Source organism: Sturnira hondurensis, unplaced genomic scaffold, assembly GCF_014824575.4.
Source record: "Sturnira hondurensis isolate 20B ecotype Veracruz unplaced genomic scaffold, ASM1482457v3 Scaffold0019006, whole genome shotgun sequence".
In the NCBI taxonomy this organism is placed as follows: domain Eukaryota; kingdom Metazoa; phylum Chordata; class Mammalia; order Chiroptera; family Phyllostomidae; genus Sturnira; species Sturnira hondurensis.
This window is the reverse complement of record NW_028091637.1, coordinates 10,434,223-10,450,152: the sequence shown is the minus strand read 5'-3', so window position 1 is coordinate 10,450,152 and position 15,930 is coordinate 10,434,223. Positions and strand designations below refer to the sequence as shown.

Below are 15,930 nucleotides of genomic sequence, written 5' to 3'. Positions count from 1 at the left end.
ACTGAGATCTTTACCAGACTAAGTCGTCCGATCCGGAAGCGTGCCCGGAACTACAAGAAGGGAGGTCTACAGACCAGTCCCCCTTGTGAACACAGTGCAGAGACGCTAAACAACGTAGTAGGAGATCAGATCCAGTGACACGTAGAAAGACTTAACGTATCACAGGTGAGTAGAACATCGACTTAACATTTTTAATCAATCGATGTAATTCATATTAATAGAACTAAGGAATAAAACCTTGTGCTATCTCAAAAGATGGATTGTGGGGCAGCTATAAAGGATGTAACATACAAGGGAGGACTCCCCCCAAAACGTAATTTATTTATAAAAAATTGGGTATTTATTCTTACATGTTTAAACCGCGGTGACCCTCAAACTACTCTCCATTTGATGCAATACACTTACCGAGATGTTTCTCCCACTGCTCTAAACAGTGTTTGAACTCACTGATTTTGATGCCTTTTAGTGCTTCTGCCATTTTGTGTTTCACCTCTTCCACATCAGCAAACTGTTTTCCTTTGAGGACTTTTTCATCCAGAAAAACAAACAAAAAAGCTACTTGGGAGGAGATCAGATGAATGGGGAGGGTGGGGCACAGAGGTCACACCATTTTTGGCCAAAAACTGTTGAACACTCAGCACAGTGTGGGCAGGTGAGCTAGTAAATCACGCATCATAAAATACGCAAATGTGTTGAGTCTTCAAAAAACATTACCTGAGGCTGAATGCAACCTCTCACACCACCACCAGCTGGCACACTGCTGGAGATGGGTTCCTAGAACATGCACCTAGTGGGAGAAGCTTGTATTACAAGAGGACTGCCCTCCAGAAGATAATTCCAGATTTTGGGGGTCCCCCCTCATACACCTAATGGCATTACCAAAAAAATACTTGAGACAATAATGGCTGAGAAGTTTTTAAAAAATTTTCTAATTACACATTTCACTGGTTTTGTGGAGTAGTTTACTATCCCTATATTCAAATATTTTTTATAATTTATTTTTTATGGCTGACACTACTACAGATGTCTCCATTTTCCCTGCCATGGCCCCCCTCCAACCCAGCCCCTGAACACCAAACTACAGACTCAAAAGCTCAGAGAAGTCCAATCATGACCAATGCTGGCCTATAATTTACCTTTTTAAAATAACATTCCCATTTAGTTTGGTATTATAGTAATACCGGCCTCATTAAACTCCTTTAATCCAGTCTAAAAGATGCTTAGCCACTTAGCTTTAAACATGACCCTTCCCACACATTCACTGTACTCCTTGTCTGTAATTTTCTTCACACATATGTTGAATCATCTAATCTCATCTTCCGGGTCTCTTAACCTTTTCTGTATTTCCATATTCTTCTCTCTCAATGCCGAATTATGTATAAATTTCCCATCTCTATTTTCCAGTTCTCTATTCCTTGTCAGCTTCATCTAATAGACATTTAATCCATTTACTGGTTCTAGTGTGGATAGTTTCCTTTAGGTGTCTTCTAATTATCACGGCCTCATTTTCCTCTAAGTACTGATGTGTGGAAAGCTCATGAATCTTGGTTCTTGAAATGACCCATTAAAATTTTTTCATATTTGATTCTGCCGAGTTCTCTCAAAGATTTCATCTTTCTGGCATAAACTTTAAGTTAACTTCTAAGCTTGGAATTTCTAAATCTTGTACACATGAGATTAGATTTCTCAAGACTTACTCCCCTTCACCCAAAGCCCTGGTCAGAAACAAATTTGTTTGTTTGTTTTCTGGGTCCGGGATTTTTTCCACTCCCATCGTACACGATGCAGGGAAACTTCCCAGGGTCTCTGCCTTGTGCAGGGGTCACATTCAGTCCCTCCCCTCGTCCACGCAAGGCCTCACTTCCCTTCTCTGGGCGGCTTAAAACCCCGGCCTTGCTGATTTGCTAACCCCAGGTATGGGTGTACGAAGATGATTTCTTTCTCGAACTACGTGTTTACTCTTTTGTTTTACCCTATTATGGCTACTGTTTTCCTCGTGGTTTCCTGATACCCCAATTATAAGGTTACAGGATCCAGAAGTTGGGTGTTCCTCTTCTTTGATGACAATCAATAGCATGGAATACAGAATGCGCTACTCCAGTGGGCTGGGGGGTCCGACCTGCTGGCGTCTCTGAGCCACACTAGAAGAAGAGTTGTCTAGGGCCACTCACTAAATACACTGTGACACGTAATCACAAAAATATCTCATAATGTTTTAAGTAAATTTATGATTTTGTGTCGGGCCGCACTCACAGCCATCCTGGGCCACAGGTTGGACACCCCTGGTAGGATATCAACTAACCTTCACTTCCATTACTGTAGCAAAAAGCAAAACTTAGGTACATAAGCTAGTTTATTTCTGATTAGACATATAACCTATAGTGCTGAATAATCTGTTATATGCCTCATCTTTTATAGGTTGATATGTGAAGTGTTCTTGGTAGATTATAAAACTAATACTGTGCAAACAATTTTTTGACTGAAAAGTAATAAGATATAGAGGAGAACAGGAGATTCAACGTCAATAAGCCTCGGGGGCCCTGGCTGGTGTGTCTCAGTGGATTGAGCACCATCCTGCAAACCAAAGGGTTGCTGGTTCGATTCCCAGTCAGGGCACATGCCTGGGTTGTGTGGTCCAGGTCCCCAGTGGGGGGCATGCGAGAGGCAACTACACATTGATGTTTCTCTCTCTCTCTCTCTAACCCTTCCCCTCTGTCTAAAAATAAATAAATCTTTAAAGAAAAAAAAAAAAAAACAAAGAGGCCTCAGCTAAAGTCTCAGACCCAGACAGACCCTGCAAACCCCACATACCACGTCTGTAATGACTGTGGAGCCTTGGCTGACTCATTCAACCTCTGAGCCTCAGGTTTTTTGTCGATAAAATGGGGATGGTTAACTGTCCTACCCACTTTAAAAGACTGTTTTGAGTACCCAGTGGTGATAGTGGAATTGCTACAGGGCACTCAAGGAACACTCCTCTCTTCCCCAAATAACCATCAGCAGTCCACGCTGGTCTCAGGGGGTGGTGCCCACTGAGAACAACTTCTGAAACAAACAAAAGAATGCAACAAGAATATCAACAGCTTCTCTCAAACTGGAGGCAGAACCCTGACAAACCTTTGGGGAAGTATAAGGAACTGGACCACAGGCACATCGGCTGTTCTGCTAGAAATCACGGGAGGGAAAGAGGCAGTGAGCCCCGGAACACGGGGACTCTTGGCATCTGTCTGTGCGCACTGCCTCCCTATCCTTAGGCCACCAGAAAGCGATGCCAGGCCCTCTCCACATTCCTCAGAGAACTACCTACTTAGAGGGATACACCCCAAGATGAAAACACAGGCTCCGCTCTCTGGTGCAGATGGCTGGTCTTTGGAGTGTGGACACAGAAAACAAAGTGGGCCCCTAAGACCACCACGCCAGCACTCATGCCCCCAGGGACATTAGTGAAAGCACCAAGGTCCTTCCTTCGAGCAAATGTTAAATGTGAGGTTGCAGACTTATTGGTTTAGTGATGTTATCTAAAAGGGAAAAAAAAACCCTGAATTCCATGGGTCTTCTTTTAAGGGCGTCTCCAAAGAACTCAACTATGAGACTAACATGCACATTTACTTCAACTGTCCAGATGAGGAAATTCTCAAATTCAGCCACTGCTTTCTCTCCCTACAGTCTACCCCGTCAGAACTACACAGTGCAAAGACTCATTTTCCGAAAGGAAATCAGAGGAAACCTTACACTAACTCTTGGTGAAGAGTAATTATGAGGCAGCACGGAAGAGTTTACTACCTCAAAAATGTTCCCGACGGTACAGGTAGTATCGACACTCGTTACCTGAGACTGTGAGAGCCGGGGTGCGTGCGTTAATGGAGATTCATCTTTTCTCTATGCATCTTTTATTGTGTCACTTGCTGGAGTTATCAAGCTTTTTAATTTAAAATCTAATAAAGAAAAGATTAAAGAAAGAAAATGACTCCAACACAGGAAAGCTAGCCTCCCATGAATGTACAGCCTCTCTCTGGTTTGGACCCTCCACATTTTCAAAAGAAGTTACAGCTAATTAGCTCATTATTAAAAAATGTAACCATTACATTTTCTGATAAAGAATAGATTATTTTATGGCTCCGTTCCAATTATTCCATTACTAATTCATGAGTAAAGGTTTCATCATCAACATTGGGCACTAAAAAGTAACTAAAATAAAACACCGTAAACGGAAGTCAGCCAGCTTCTGACTACATTTATATAAAGACATTTTAAACAAGAGGAAGGACCACAGTCAGAGGAAAGAGCGCTGACTCCGTGCAAACGCAGGAGGCCGAAACAGTGACGACTCTACTGCCAGAACGCCGCCGATATTAAAGAATCCACAATCAAGCTCCTGGAAGAGGAAAGACTTGATTTTTAAAATATAAGTCAGCTGACGGGCTTCTTAACTTACTGAAGAAGCAGGCTCTTCCCTGAGACACTGCTGGCAGGGCCGTAAACTAGGTCCGTTTCAGGACAGCGGCTTTCACGGGTGGTTCGCACTAGAACTGACTGCCCAACAGCACAGAGTGCGTGGGTTTTCAGGCCTCCAAAATGATACCAATTAATAACAAGAAACGAACACTTACTTAACAGTCATCACATGCCAGGTACTCTGAGAGCTAGCAACAATGCCACAAGGCTGGCAATGTTACTCTTACCAACTCCTAGATACGTGAAATCATGGCCCAGAGAGTTAAGTCGCTTTGGGATCACAACCAGTCGGTGGGGAAGCTGAAATCCCAACCGAGGCGGGCTCCAGACGTAATATAAACAGCAGTGACGAAGACAAACGTAGGCAATAACAACACAACTCACTAATACTAGATCCACAGATTACGACAAATTAGATATTCCCATACAACTGCCTCCCAAGGAAGAATAAAATCACAAGCTGTATTGTTGAAATGTGTGAGAGAGAAGGTAGACAGGGAGAACTTGAACACCTTGAATTTATGAGTGAAAGCCATAAAAAAAAAGCAAAACTGTAATAATGTGTTAATTAACAAACTAAAACTGGGTGGCAGAAGAAATCTGTGAATATTGGGTTGCCTTAAAACTGGCGTTAAGATGTTCGGATGGAACGAAAACCTCACAGATCTTTCTGAGTGATGCGAAGTGACATAAACAGATGGACAGCAGCGTATCAGCCCAGGCTACACTTGTTCATGGTCCACAGCGGAAGCTGAGGCTCCACCGGACCTGCCTGGAAGCTGGCAGAGTTTAAGGGGGTGGTAACAGAGGCAGTCCCAAAGGCGGGGGAGGAATGACCTCGCCTACAAGCAAGGAAGGTGACCAGAAAGTCAAAGAATCACACCTACTGATGCGGCGAGACTGAAGGTGAGAAGGAATTCCACGAGAAGGGGAGTGACAGTGCGCTGTGGCGAAGACCGCCGGTGAAATAACAATGCGGGCCTCGGACAGACCGAAAGTGTGAAGACATCATCTACCCCAGCACAGTGAAGCTCCCCACCCGACTGGTGACGCAGATGGCTGCTTCGGTAACCTGGCTCAAACCTCCAAAAGTTTGCTTAGGAAGGTTAGCTAGGCGAGGGGAGAGCTACTGTTACTGAGAATATAAAGTCTGAGAGTAAAACGGCAGAAATGATTTAAAGGCCGACAAAAGTTAAAACACCAGGAGTGACCAGTGCTGACTTTGAGATTCCAGAGCAGAGAAGGCGCACGGTGGCGGTGCTGACACCTCAATTCCCCTCGCAGACTCCAAAGGAAGAAGTGGAGATGCAAACCTAGGAATAGATACACTATGCGTATTTGCTCTCGAATGGCAATTCTTTTTGAAAAATGACCTATATATGAGCCGTGTGGCATGATTCAAAAACTGTAACTCCAGGCCCTGGCTGGTGTGGCTCAGTGAATTGGGCGCTGGCCTGTGAACCAAAGGGTCACCAGCTTAATTTCCTGTCAGGGCACGTGCCTGGGTTGTGGACCAGGTCCCCAGTTGGGGATGCCTGAGAGGCAACCACACATTGATGTTTCTTTCCCTCCCTTTCTCTAAAAATAAATAAATAAAATATGTATTTTTAAAAACCCTGTAACTCTGGGACTCTTAACAGCTGGCTCCATCGCAGATCTTTAAAAGAACTAAAATTTCTAAAACAGCAGTTCAGAAATCACATTAGCACAAAAAGTAATATAATTTCCTGATTTGGGCGGGGGGCGGTGCTCAATAGATAGAAACTGCTCCATGGCTGAGTACAGTATAAACGCTAAACCTACCAGAAGGGAAAAAATACTAAGTCAGCAGCCTGGAGTCACAGACAGCAGCAGCATTCAGGAGCACGGTGCAGTTTAATCACACCCCAGTGCTGATAACGAATAAGGGTCTGCCTGGAGCTGGTGACGACTCCCCCGAGGAAAAATGACATGTTCATGTTACCGCTTGAGGTCTGTGCTAAAACCTGCTCAGACCAACAATGAAACCTTGCCCAGTTCCAGGGGACACCTCCATCCTGTAGCCTGTTGTGGACAGCGCCCCCCACAGTCATGCTGACCGCCTGCCACCCTAACCCAGCCACGCTGCTTCTAATGGCTTATTGTGCTTAACCAGGACTTCGCGGGTTTCATAATAAACACTTCATTCTTCCCTTGTTAGCACTTGCTTAACTTTCAAACGGTCTACAATGCCAAAAATGCTGCCTTAGCCAAACAAATCTTGTTTTATTGAAATAAAATATAATGGATGTATTTTTCACATGAGCCTGCCATGAGTTCGTTTCCTTTTTTATTAACTGAGTAGCATGAGCTCGTGACAACAGTGACAGACAACACCTGATGACTCATGACACAGCCTCTGAAGCCCTGAAACGTGATCCCCACCACAAAGGAGCCAAGTCCTCACCCTGTTTCTGAGGACAGCAAAAGTTAGTAATCTGTGGCCTATACAGCGTGACCCTGTGGTGAACTCCAAACAAAATTCATACTCATTCCCCAGGAGTTCAGATGAGATTTAGCACAGCCAGGGAAAGGAGGCAGCTAGTAAGTCTCCTACTGAATGCCAGCGCCTCCCAGCCTTTTCTCCACAGAGGATTAAAAGGGTTCCAGGGTCAGTTTAAAATGCCACCACTATGCATCTGGGAGCTTCACGACGCCTACTAGCGCACTGAGGCTCTGAGAAGCCATGCAGTGAGGAAACTAGCTTCGTTGACCCTATGTTTTCCATATCTGTTGTGTACAAAACCAGTTTTTCTGTTTGTTTGGTGTAACATCAGTGATATTGGGTTGGCAAAACTCTTGTTTAGTTGTTTCTATGAAATAAGAGACATTTTCATTTCACCAATAACTTTATTGATTTGGATATTCTGAGTGTGTCAGCTGTCTCCCACTATTGGTTTCTAGTGGGTGGAGGCCAGGGGCGCTGCTACACATCCTCCAGTGCATAAGGCAGCCCTACAGCAAGGAATTATTTGGCCAAAATGTCGACAGTGTTGAGAAACGTCGCAAACCACTTTTGAAACGTTCCATCAGTCACAGCGCCTTCTCCATGCACTGCATAAATCTTTTTTTTTTTGCATTTCAGTTGCACTTTAACCTTTCTTAAAATAATAAAGCCTAATATGCCAAAAATGTCACATATCTTCTTCCATCTTCAATATTAAAATGGCTACATAAAAATTCACCAATCTTGATGTTTTTTTTTAAATGCACAGTGACAAGACAGCTGTCACAACACACTCTAACAATAAAGTTGTTTCGAATGAAGTTAAAGACAACTAAACACCACTAGAGCCACTGTATACAAAAAAACAAATAAACTTTGTGGCCAACCCAATATAAAAAGAGTTTGGGAAATGGCACACAAAGATCACCACATAGATGTATATTTACTATCTGTAAACAATTAAAATGTAACATCCAAACCTACAATGAGATGTATGTGGTGACTGGGGAGCAAGCACCAAAGGAAACCGCAGGGCCTCGGGGTCAGCAACGGTTGGTTGATGGCTTTACTCGGTAAAATGACACGGAAAGTAGCACTCACTGTACATTCGGGGGCGCCACAAACAAAGGACGAAAGGCCCGTCGTATATGGTGCTCACTGCCACCTAGCACATAATCCTCATAAAATGGATAAAAACATCCATATTTGGGCTGAGAGCATTTTAAATGCTCAGTAAGAACATAACTGTACTTGTTTTAAAACAAATTTATCAGAAAATAACTGGATGTCTGCGACTTCAGGAGCTCACAACCTTAACAATACTCTCTCCTCATGTTATTGACTACACCAAGGTTATCTACTGATACCAAAACAATGGCACCTACTGAAGATTATTACAATACTTACCACATTACAAAAAGAATCCAGACCAATGCTATGTACATACTTAGTACATTCTGGATTAGACCAAGTAAAATTTAACAACAAGCTGAACAGCATTCTATAAAACAAAAACAAAAAGTCAGTTAGGCTAATTCTGTCTGTTTTTCTGTGCTATGGACTCACAGTGAGAAAGAAGACTGTCTTGGAATTTGATGATGGAATCAAATCTGAATTCTTTATCTAAAGCTTATCTATACTTACTTACCTTAAAAGAAGTTCTTTTGGTAACTTTTTGTTAATAAGGCCTTCATCATTATTTGAGAAAACCTAAAAGGAGATAAAAGGGAACTTGTTAGTGTTCCTCAATCGATTTTTTTAAAAGTTACATGTTTTTTCAGATCAGAACACCCCAATCACTGTCCCACAGATGTGAGACTAATTTTAGGAAGCCACCACACTCCAATATTAACAGCTTTCAGAACAGTTCATATCCTATCACTATTTTATTTTAAAAGTGGCAATGCAGCCATTTCTATACTGCATTGTACTGAAGGTTTTAGTCAAGGTTATTAGGCAAGAAAATAAATAAAAAGCATCTTGATCAAAAAGAAGTAAAACAAACGCTAATCACAGATGACAATCTTGTACATAGAAAAGTCTTTTAAAATCACAAAAGAAATTATTAGAACTAATCAAGGAGTTGATCAAGGTTGCAGGATACGGAATACAAATATGATATATTTATATAAAAATACACTGTATTTCCACACCTTAGCAATGAAAACCTGAAACTGACATTTAAAAAAAAATCTTTTACAACAGCAATAAGAATAATAAAAAACTTATTAATAAATTTCAAGAAATGTAAAACAGATATTGAAAACTTACACAAAGCATTGTGGAGAGAAATTTAAAAACACAAATATACTCACAACCCATGTTCATGAATTGGAAGATTTAATAGTGTTACATTAGCAACATTTCTCAAGCTGATCCATAAATTTAACAAAATGGAAAAGTTGACCCTAAAATACATATGGAAAGGCAAGGGACCCAGAGTAGCCACGGTATCTCGATGCCCTGGTCAGGGAAGCACTGCATGCACCAGGGTGGGCCCACAGGATGGTAACAGAGCTGAAAGATTCCCATGGCCCTGGGGGCGCTGTAGGCCTCGTAACAGCGCAGTGTGATGCGCTCCTCATGTCTGCGGCGGTGCGGAGGGCAGTGTCATCAAGTGCTCAGCAAAGTCACGGAAATGCCCCGGGCCTTCCCACTCAGGCACCGCTCCAGCTCACGGACTCCCCGGGGCAGCTTCCGGTCCCGCAAACTCCATCCCCGCTCAGCGCCCTATACAGCCGTACTGTTGGTATCTTTTACACGGTACTTTTTAAAAACTTTATTTCTTTATTTTCAGAGAGAGGAGAAGAAGGGGGAAAGAGAGGGAGAGAAACACTGATTGGTTACCTCTTGCATGTGCCCTGACCAAGGACTGAGCCAGCAACCTAGGAATCGAATAGGCCATCTTTTGCTTTATGGGACCGTGCCCCTGAGCCATACCACTCAGGGCTTTGATACTGTATTCTTACTGCACCTTTTCATGGTTATGTACGCTTAGATACACAAATACTTACAATTGTGTGACAACTGCGTATAGTATTCAGTACAGCAACATGCTGTACAAGTTTATAACCTGGGACCAAGAGGATATACCATATAGCCTAGGTGTGCAGCAGGCTGCACCCCGGGGATTTGTGTAAGTTCACACAGTGATGAAACTGCCTAGCGAGGCATTTCTCAGAATGTCTCCCCATCATTAAGCAATGCATAACTGTAATCTCGAAAAGGGAAACGAACTCACACTTCCTGATTTCAAAGCTTACTGCATAGTCCTAGCTGGTGCGTCTCAGTGGATTGAGTGTGGGCTGTGTTGAACCAAAGGGTCACCAGTTCAATTCCCAGTCAGGGCACGTGCCTGGGTTGCGTGCTAGGTCCCCAGTAGGGGTGTGCGAGAGGCAGCCACACATCAGTATTTCTCTCCCTCTCTCCTTCTTTTCCACCCTCTCTATAAATAAATAAACAAAATATTTTTTTTAAAAAGCTTACTGCAAAACTATGGTAACTGAAACGCTGTGGTGCTGCCGTAAGGATAGACATGCAGATCAATGAAACAGAATGGAGAGTCCAGAAGTAAACCTGGTATTTACGGGCAACTGATTCTTGACAAGCCTGTCAAGGTACTTCAATGGGGGAAAGAACAGTCTTTTCAACAAATGGGGCCAGGACAGCTGGCTATCAACACGCAAAACAACAGATTTAGACCCCTACCTCACAAGATATACAACGTTAACCCAAAATTGATCAAAGACCTCAATAAATACGAGTTAAAACTACCACCCTTAAAACAAAACCCAAGTATAAATCTTGGTAACCTTGAATTATATAATGGATTCTTAGATATGATACTGAAAGTATAAGCAACCAAAGAAAAAACAGATACAATGGACTTGATCAAAATCAAAAACCTCTGTGTTTCAAAGGGCATCACCAAAAAAGTTCAAAGAAAACCCACAAAATAGGAGAAAATACTTGCAAATAGTGTATCTGATAAAAGGGCTGTATCCAGAATCTATATTAAAAAGCTCTCATAATTCAACAATAAAAAGATGGGTAAACCAGTTTAAAAAGGGACATGGAATTTGAATAGAATGTCTGCAAAGAAGATATGCAAGTAGCCAATAAACACACTTTTAAAATGTTCACCATCATTCATTAGTCTTCAGGGACATAGAAGTCAAAAACACAGGACACGTCACAGGCAGAAAGACGGCTGAAGCCAGACAGGTAACACATAATGGCGAGAATGTGGAGAAATCAAAACCCCCACGTACCACTGGTCAGAACGTAAAATAGTTCCAAATAGCCACTTTGGAAAACAGTCTGGCAGTTTTTCAAAGGTTAAACACAGAGTTCCCTTCTGAGCCAGCAACTCCAACCCTGGGTAACTACCTAGGAGAAATGAGAATGCGGCCATACAAAACCCAGCACATGCGTGTTCGTAGCAGCCTTATTTTTAATAGCCCCAAGGTGGAAACAATCCAATGTCCATCAGCTGAAGAAGAGATAAACAAAGTGGGGAATGTCCATACAATGGAAAATGACTCACCAATCAAAAGGAATGAAGTACTAACACACAGTACAACAGCAAGGAGCCTTGAAAACACCATGCCACAGGAAAGAAGACACGGACAAAAGGCCACACACTGTATGACTCTGACTCCACAAAACCTTTCCCAGAGACTGCACTGCTCGGCCCCAGCCCCATCTCTTTCAAGGCCACTCCGGGGCTGGGAGTGGCAGTGGCTGAGGCAGACACGACAGGGCAGAAGTGAGGCACAATGTGACGCAGGGATGGCAGGGGTCAGCGTGTAGTTCAACCCACACCTGTCCATATCTGAGCTCTGGATGCCCAGACGTGGCCGGCAGGAAAGCCAAGTAAACCCTGCACAAAGAGAGCTTGTCATAAAATAAAAAAGAGATTGCGGGCTCCATTGCTAAGACACCGAGACTCTTAATTTGGGTGTAGTACGCTCACACCAGGCGCTGGGCACGATCTCTGGTTTGAAAAGAAGCCACAGCATGATGGTTGAGAAGCCAGACTTTGAAGACACGCTGGTCTACAGTTCAAATCCTGGCTCTGCCACTCGTCAGCTATGAGACCCTGGGCCAACTGCCTAATCCATCTGAGTGTTAAATGGGTATAATGCCAATCTCCGAGGAATGTTGGAAGGATTAAATGAAATGTGAACTGGTCAGCCTAAAACTAGACACAGTAAAAGGCTCTATGAAAGAGAATTACTGTTCAAATTAAGTACTAAAAACCACGTTCCAACCCCAGCGCAGACACAAGGGAGTCCAACACTGTCAAGGGTGAAAAAAAAAGTAATAGAGAAACCTCTTCGTTCCACAGTGTACTAACACAGATCTCATTATGGAGGCTCTATGGATTATATCACGGGATGGCAAACAGACCAAAACTGTCTGCGGACCTCAGATACACTTTAAAGTTTTTCCCTCACCGTCTGCTTCCAACACCATTACAGAAAGGGAAGTGCCAAAGTAGGGGACAGTCCAAGAGCACGAATGAAAATGGGAAAAGTGTATACTACAAATAGTGTACACTTTTTTTTTAATTTCCAAAAAATCAATCTGCCTTGCAAGCTAAAGGAATGGCATAGTAAAGCAATTTAAAAAAAACCTAGAGGTGATTAGCGTCCTAATGTATATTTTGATCCATATGAATTAAAGTTTGAACAATTATTTGCTTTTGGAACATTTTATGTTTTTATGCATTTTACATAATATTTATGTATTTTAGAGTACACAACTAAAATAAATGTCAAAGTTAATATTAGGAAAAATCTCAGAAAATACAGTTTTATTTTCTAAAGTTTCATCCCCCCCCTCAAACCTAAACGCCTTTATGTGAAGCCCTGGCCTTTCTGATTCACTAACACTGGTGCCAATTCCCGAACACACACCGAAGTGACAGGAGAAATTTTCAGTGCTATTACAGCCACGACCCTATGGACCCTAATCTCATAGCCTGTCTTCGTCAATTCTTCCTCATTTCATCTTAGTGAAAGAGGAGAGGGAAAAGGAAGGGGAGGGAGGGCCAGGCATCCCTAATTTGCCCTGTGGCATCTAGTCCAGTGCCAGGAACAACAAATGTAAGTACTCGCATGTGCTCACATTAAAATCCAAGGAAGAAAACGAATTTCCTCACATATATATATGTGGCAAATATATTGAGGAACATATAATGATACACTATACATTAGTTTAATTCATAAGCAGGGTCTGTGACAAACTGCCTGGTTTTGAAATCTGGCTCAAATTATCAGCGGGGTGACCTGGGCAAGTTACATTACCTCTCTGTGCCTCAATGTCCTCACCTCTAAAATGGGAAAATGGTGTCTTCCCAGGGTTGTTGTGATAGTGAAATAAGACATAAAGGTGCTTAGAAAAAAAATGTCTCATATATAGAATATCCAAAATCAATGTCAGCTGCCATCATTTTTATACAGGCAACAGAAACAAGTGGCTTAATTGAAGAAAGTTTCATAGAGAAATAAAGAATTCCAAAATTCACAAGCCAAGTCATTTATATCAACTGCTAAAGTTATATGTTTAAATTCAAGCATTTAACGGAGGTTAATGTTACAACCTCAAATACAGTTTTGGGGCTTATGTAGGAAGCCTCCTCATGGCCCCTCCCACATCATCCACTCATTCCCCACCTTCCTCGGAGCTCAGACCTCAGCTTTTCACCCAGTCGAATCCCTCCCACAAAATAAAATCTTAATGCTTAACAATGCACCAAAAGCAAAGCATTTCTAAGTTCAGCAACGCAGCCTGTAGTTGTATTTACTGTATACAACTACAGTAAAATGCTCTTATTTTAGAGTAAAAAAACCCTCCAAAATTCACAAGTAAATCAAGGTGAACTGTGGGTCAGAATGGGAGGGGAAGGAGAAGAGAAAGAAAATGGACAACAGGAGGAATTCGAGACTTCAGAGAGAGGTGAAAATTAATTCCTGAGTATGCTTCCTTGACTGTAAGGGTTGTTCTCACATGTAACATAAAAGTCAGTCATTGCGATATTTAAAACACAAGCGTTCTATCAATTTCATCTTCTAAGGCTCTTGCTGGCTCCATTAATTTGTCACTTTAAAGCAGTCCATAATTAAAAAGAAACACACCAGATAAAAAAGACCTCGCTGTTATTTGTGGGTGATGTTCTTTTCCTGTTATCCACAAGCCACACACCTGGCCGGTGGTTGTTCTACAGTCAGAGAGAGATGCCCACTACACACCCTCCCTTCCTACCACGCCTCTCCTCACTTAGAAAAAAACAGAGTCAGCCGAGGGTCCAAACGGTAGACTTTTCCCTCCAGAAGGCCAACTGGCACTTGGGAAGCACCCTGCATTCTCAACTCAGCACCTCCACTAATCCACACTAAATCACCGATGGCTTAAACAAAGAAAGAAAGAAAGAAACCTGTTTCTTAAAAATAGGCATTTCCTTATTACCCGCCCCAGCCCCTCTCCCGTATTCTATGCCGAAGGTGTGTCTCCAAGTGGAGAGTCGGCTCGGCTCTCCCTTTACACACTCGGGAGGCCTCTGGAGAAAACACACCTATGGCTGGCAATTTCCCGAGTTCTGTTTAAGTCAACATCTCAGCTGCGTCTTCAAGTCCGGTTTTATAAAAACGAGGTTAATGGGCGCCAGGAGGTACGCCCACTCTCAAGTTGACGGAATTCAGGTAATGTACTATGAATTCCTGAGGGTGCTGCGTGCAGATAAAATCCTCCTGCCCCCATTTTTTAAGAAAGGAGGGAAAATCTCCCAAATTACAAATTTAAATCTCCACATGCTATAAATTTTTTTTAAAAAAACCTGCCAGAAGGATGAATCGGAAAGAAATACACATGTATTACATATTTGTATATACACAACTGCAGAAACCAGACAGGAAGCCCACAGGCTGCAATAAACGTAGTTCTAATATAAATACATGATATTGATTCATATCCTTCCTTGTGGACCACACCCTCTCTGGGTGGCTTCCCCGGCTCGCCACAGCCAAATAGCGTCACGCCGTCCACCAGGAGGGGGGGTCCCAGCAGTGACCCAGAGAGTCAGCCGCAGAAGCAGCTGCGTCGCCCTCGCCCGGGGCAGCGGGCGTTCCGCGTCCTCCAGGGATCCCCTCCCCCGGGCCCGCCCAGCCCTGCCCAGCCCCCGAGCCCCGCAGGCCGCGGCCCGGCCTCTCGGCGCCCCCGCTGCCGCCCGCGGTACCCTAGCAGGCGGCCGCCCTGGGACACAGCCAGGGCCGGGAAGGGCGGGGCGGCCGGCCGGCGCGGCCCCCAGACTCACCATGGCCGAAGAGCCGCCAGCGCGCCCACAGCTCGAGTCACAAGGCGGCGGCAACGCCCGTTGTCCTGGTGACGCCAGCTGGGCGCCCCGCCCCGTCCCCAAGGTGGGCTCGGGAGACTGCCATTGGCGAACGGCGAGCACGTGACACAGAGGCGTGGTACACCCCCCCTTGGACCGCCCCCTCGGTGCCCCACGCTGGACTCTGGGGCGGGGTCTCTTTGCTGTCCCTAACTTTGCACCTGGTCCATCATCACCCAGAGCACCTTGACATCCCTCACCTGACAGCCGAACAGCAGACCGCTCAGCTAGAAAAGCCCTTTATGGAGTCTTTATTTAAGAAACAGCTCACACAGGTACAGGAATAGAACCGTGCCAAGTGCCAGCAGCTGAGGCAACCACTGCTTGTGTTCCAGTTTATCTGCTTCCAACGAATACTTATTATACTGTAGTCTTAAAATTGGAAGCAAACCATATGCACCTTTAATAATCTACTTTTTCAATTAAAATTATCTTTGAATGTCAATTCATGGAGTAGCATTGTGTGTGTACACTCCTAATTTCTGAAATCAGTAGGTAATTTGTTGACTATTTCTAATACAGTTGAAGGCAACTTCACACCCAGCCCATTAAGTCTGTGAAGAAGAGACATAATCCGCAGCAGATCTGACATTTCCCCTAGAATGTCTAATAGGCA

At 43.6% G+C, this 15,930-nt stretch overlaps 1 protein-coding gene across 2 annotated transcripts in view; it reads right to left on the bottom strand.

Moving 5' to 3' along the window:
• The window catches only part of FBXL2 (F-box and leucine rich repeat protein 2), a 40,316-nt gene extending 25,015 nt beyond the window's left edge, over nucleotides 1-15,301 (bottom strand). The window contains exons 1-3 of one of the 2 annotated variants that reach the window (XM_037070850.1): nucleotides 15,237-15,301; nucleotides 8,568-8,629; nucleotides 8,327-8,420 (exon numbers count right to left, since the gene is read on the bottom strand). In XM_037070850.1, coding sequence (XP_036926745.1) covers nucleotides 8,327-8,420; nucleotides 8,568-8,629; nucleotides 15,237-15,239 — 159 coding nt within the window. In that variant the 5' untranslated portion in view covers nucleotides 15,240-15,301. The remainder of the gene's footprint in view (nucleotides 1-8,326; nucleotides 8,421-8,567; nucleotides 8,630-15,236) is intronic. The other variant, XM_037070851.1, reaches the window with a different exon arrangement.
• Nucleotides 15,302-15,930: the final 629 nt, after the last annotated feature.